This window comes from Pundamilia nyererei, unplaced genomic scaffold (assembly GCF_000239375.1).
Source record: "Pundamilia nyererei isolate P.nyererei 1_Seehausen unplaced genomic scaffold, PunNye1.0 scaffold00022, whole genome shotgun sequence".
In the NCBI taxonomy this organism is placed as follows: Eukaryota; Metazoa; Chordata; class Actinopteri; order Cichliformes; family Cichlidae; genus Pundamilia; species Pundamilia nyererei.
The window spans coordinates 3575290-3577336 of record NW_005187423.1 but is presented as its reverse complement, the minus strand read 5'-3'; the positions used below and the strand labels follow the sequence as shown (position 1 = coordinate 3577336).

Below are 2047 nucleotides of genomic sequence, written 5' to 3'. Positions count from 1 at the left end.
GGAATCCATCAGAGACTTGACATCTGGCCATTTAGTTGATCCATTTACTGTTCACTAAAATGGTATCAGTGGCAGAAGATTTTCTTAAGGAAGAACCAAGGTATGCTAAATTACACAAAGACTCGACTGAAGATCAGCAGCAACAGGTCTGGTGGAGTCATGAATCCAAATTTGAACAGGTCATCAATATGTGTAGAAAAGGTCAGGAGAGGTCTAGAGGCATCTTTATGATAAATCACGGTGGGGACTCTGTAATGGTTTGGGGCTGCATTTCTGCCAGTGGTTTTGGGGATCCTGTAAAAACTGATGGAATTATGAACACAGTAAAGTAGAGTCAGATTTTGATTTACTATGTAATACCATGTGGAAAACATCTAATTGGCAACAGCTCAATTTCTCATACTAATGCTGTGAGACATCTAAATAGAAAAACACACAGGAACACTATCAGTCATGGTCTGGCCTCCCCAGAGCCGTACCTCGATATTATTGAATAGGTTTGGGATCATCCTGACAGAGAACAGAACAAAGGGCAGCCAACATCCAAAGAAGAGTTTTGAATGTCCTTTGACAAGCCTGGAGAACTATTCCTTACAAGACTAACTATAAGAATACTAAGAGAGTTTAAGCTGTGTTGAAGAATAAATGTGGTCATACCAAACACTGACTTTCAACCTGGTTGGAATTTTACAAACTCTGTTTTTGCCTCATATACTGTGTTTTTGTGTATGTCTGCACGTATTTCAATAGATTCCTGCACCCAGCAAAATATGAAGAAATGAGGAGTGGTTTTTACACAGTACTGTATAGGCTTTGTATTTCGGTCGGAAATGTGTAAGTTTATTAATACATTTGAAAAAAAAAATACAAAAGATAGTGTGGTCTAACCCCAAACCACATAGATAATTGGATAGCAGCCCTGACTAAAGTCTGTACTACCCGATTCTTGTTTAAAACAATAACTATATTTTTCCCCGTATTGTAAAAGAAAACGTTTCAGTTGGGTTAATTCACCGAAATCGCCAAATTACAGAAAGACTCAAAGAGGGAACTTCCATAGGGATTTTCCTGGCTGGGAATTATCTTGATTTGTCACGGTCTTTGATTTTACCTTAAAATCCGCCCGTGACGAGTTCCGCGGGAATAAAGTACGAGGCAATCGCGCTTTTTGTACGTCGGTCTGCAAATAAACTGATTAAAAAATTCACTACGTTTTTTGCAGTGCGTTTGTCCTCTCCACAATTTCAAATCAAATTAAACGAGTGTATCGGCTGCACTTTCGGAACCTTGGTCTAGTTGGCGACATGTTTCCTTCGGGGCTATTCAGCGTGCGGACACTTGTCTTGTTGAACGGTAGATGCACGATTTATAGCAGAAATGTAATTTGGCGTTTGAATAAGCAAACACAGAGCCTGAATATGAGATTATGTCCATTTTTTGCGGATAATTTTTGTTAGCAACTTTTAGAATATCTTCAGGGTGCTGCTGGGAGACGGACTGTCAAACAAACATGCTAACGACTGTGTTGGATGTGAATTCAATGTTAACGTTTGTGTGTTTGCCAAATTAACAGCACCACTTAAACATCCCCGTAGCTTATTTCTAAACATCAGCCTGTGGACAAAACCAGCATACAGTAAGTGAACGTTAGTGATGCAAGTTAAAGAGTATTTTTAAATAGCTGTTATAAAGCCGATATTATGTTGGCAATAATAATGATAACTTGGCATGCCTATTTCGAGAAAAAAAAATGAAGATCTGAAAAGTGTGACTAAATGAAAGGTACGATATACAATCATTAAAGAAAGTTTTCACAGGTCTGCACCCTCGGATTCAGGAGCAAAAACCTGGAGTAATGGTTTCTGTATCATTCAGACTCGCATTGTCGAGGAACTTTATAAAGTTGCCCTAGTTCATTGAGGTTGGAAGGCTTTCGTTTATGCACACCTCTCTAAAGGTCCAGCCACAGAGTTTTAGCCGGTGTTGTGCCAAAAACTGATTTCCGATGTTTCTGTGTAATTTTTCTGTGTAACATCTTTACGTATGT

The 2047-nt window shown here is 38.8% G+C and overlaps 1 protein-coding gene across 2 annotated transcripts in view; it reads left to right on the top strand.

Annotated features, from left to right (window-relative positions):
- The first annotated feature begins 1265 nt into the window (after positions 1-1265).
- prmt9 (protein arginine methyltransferase 9) overlaps positions 1266-2047 on the top strand; it is an 18892-nt gene continuing 18110 nt past the window's right edge. Inside the window, exons 1-2 of one of the 2 annotated variants that reach the window (XM_013909291.1) lie at positions 1266-1353; positions 1574-1636. In XM_013909291.1, coding sequence (XP_013764745.1) covers positions 1305-1353; positions 1574-1636 — 112 coding nt within the window. In that variant the 5' untranslated portion in view covers positions 1266-1304. The remainder of the gene's footprint in view (positions 1354-1573; positions 1637-2047) is intronic. The other variant, XM_005726957.2, reaches the window with a different exon arrangement.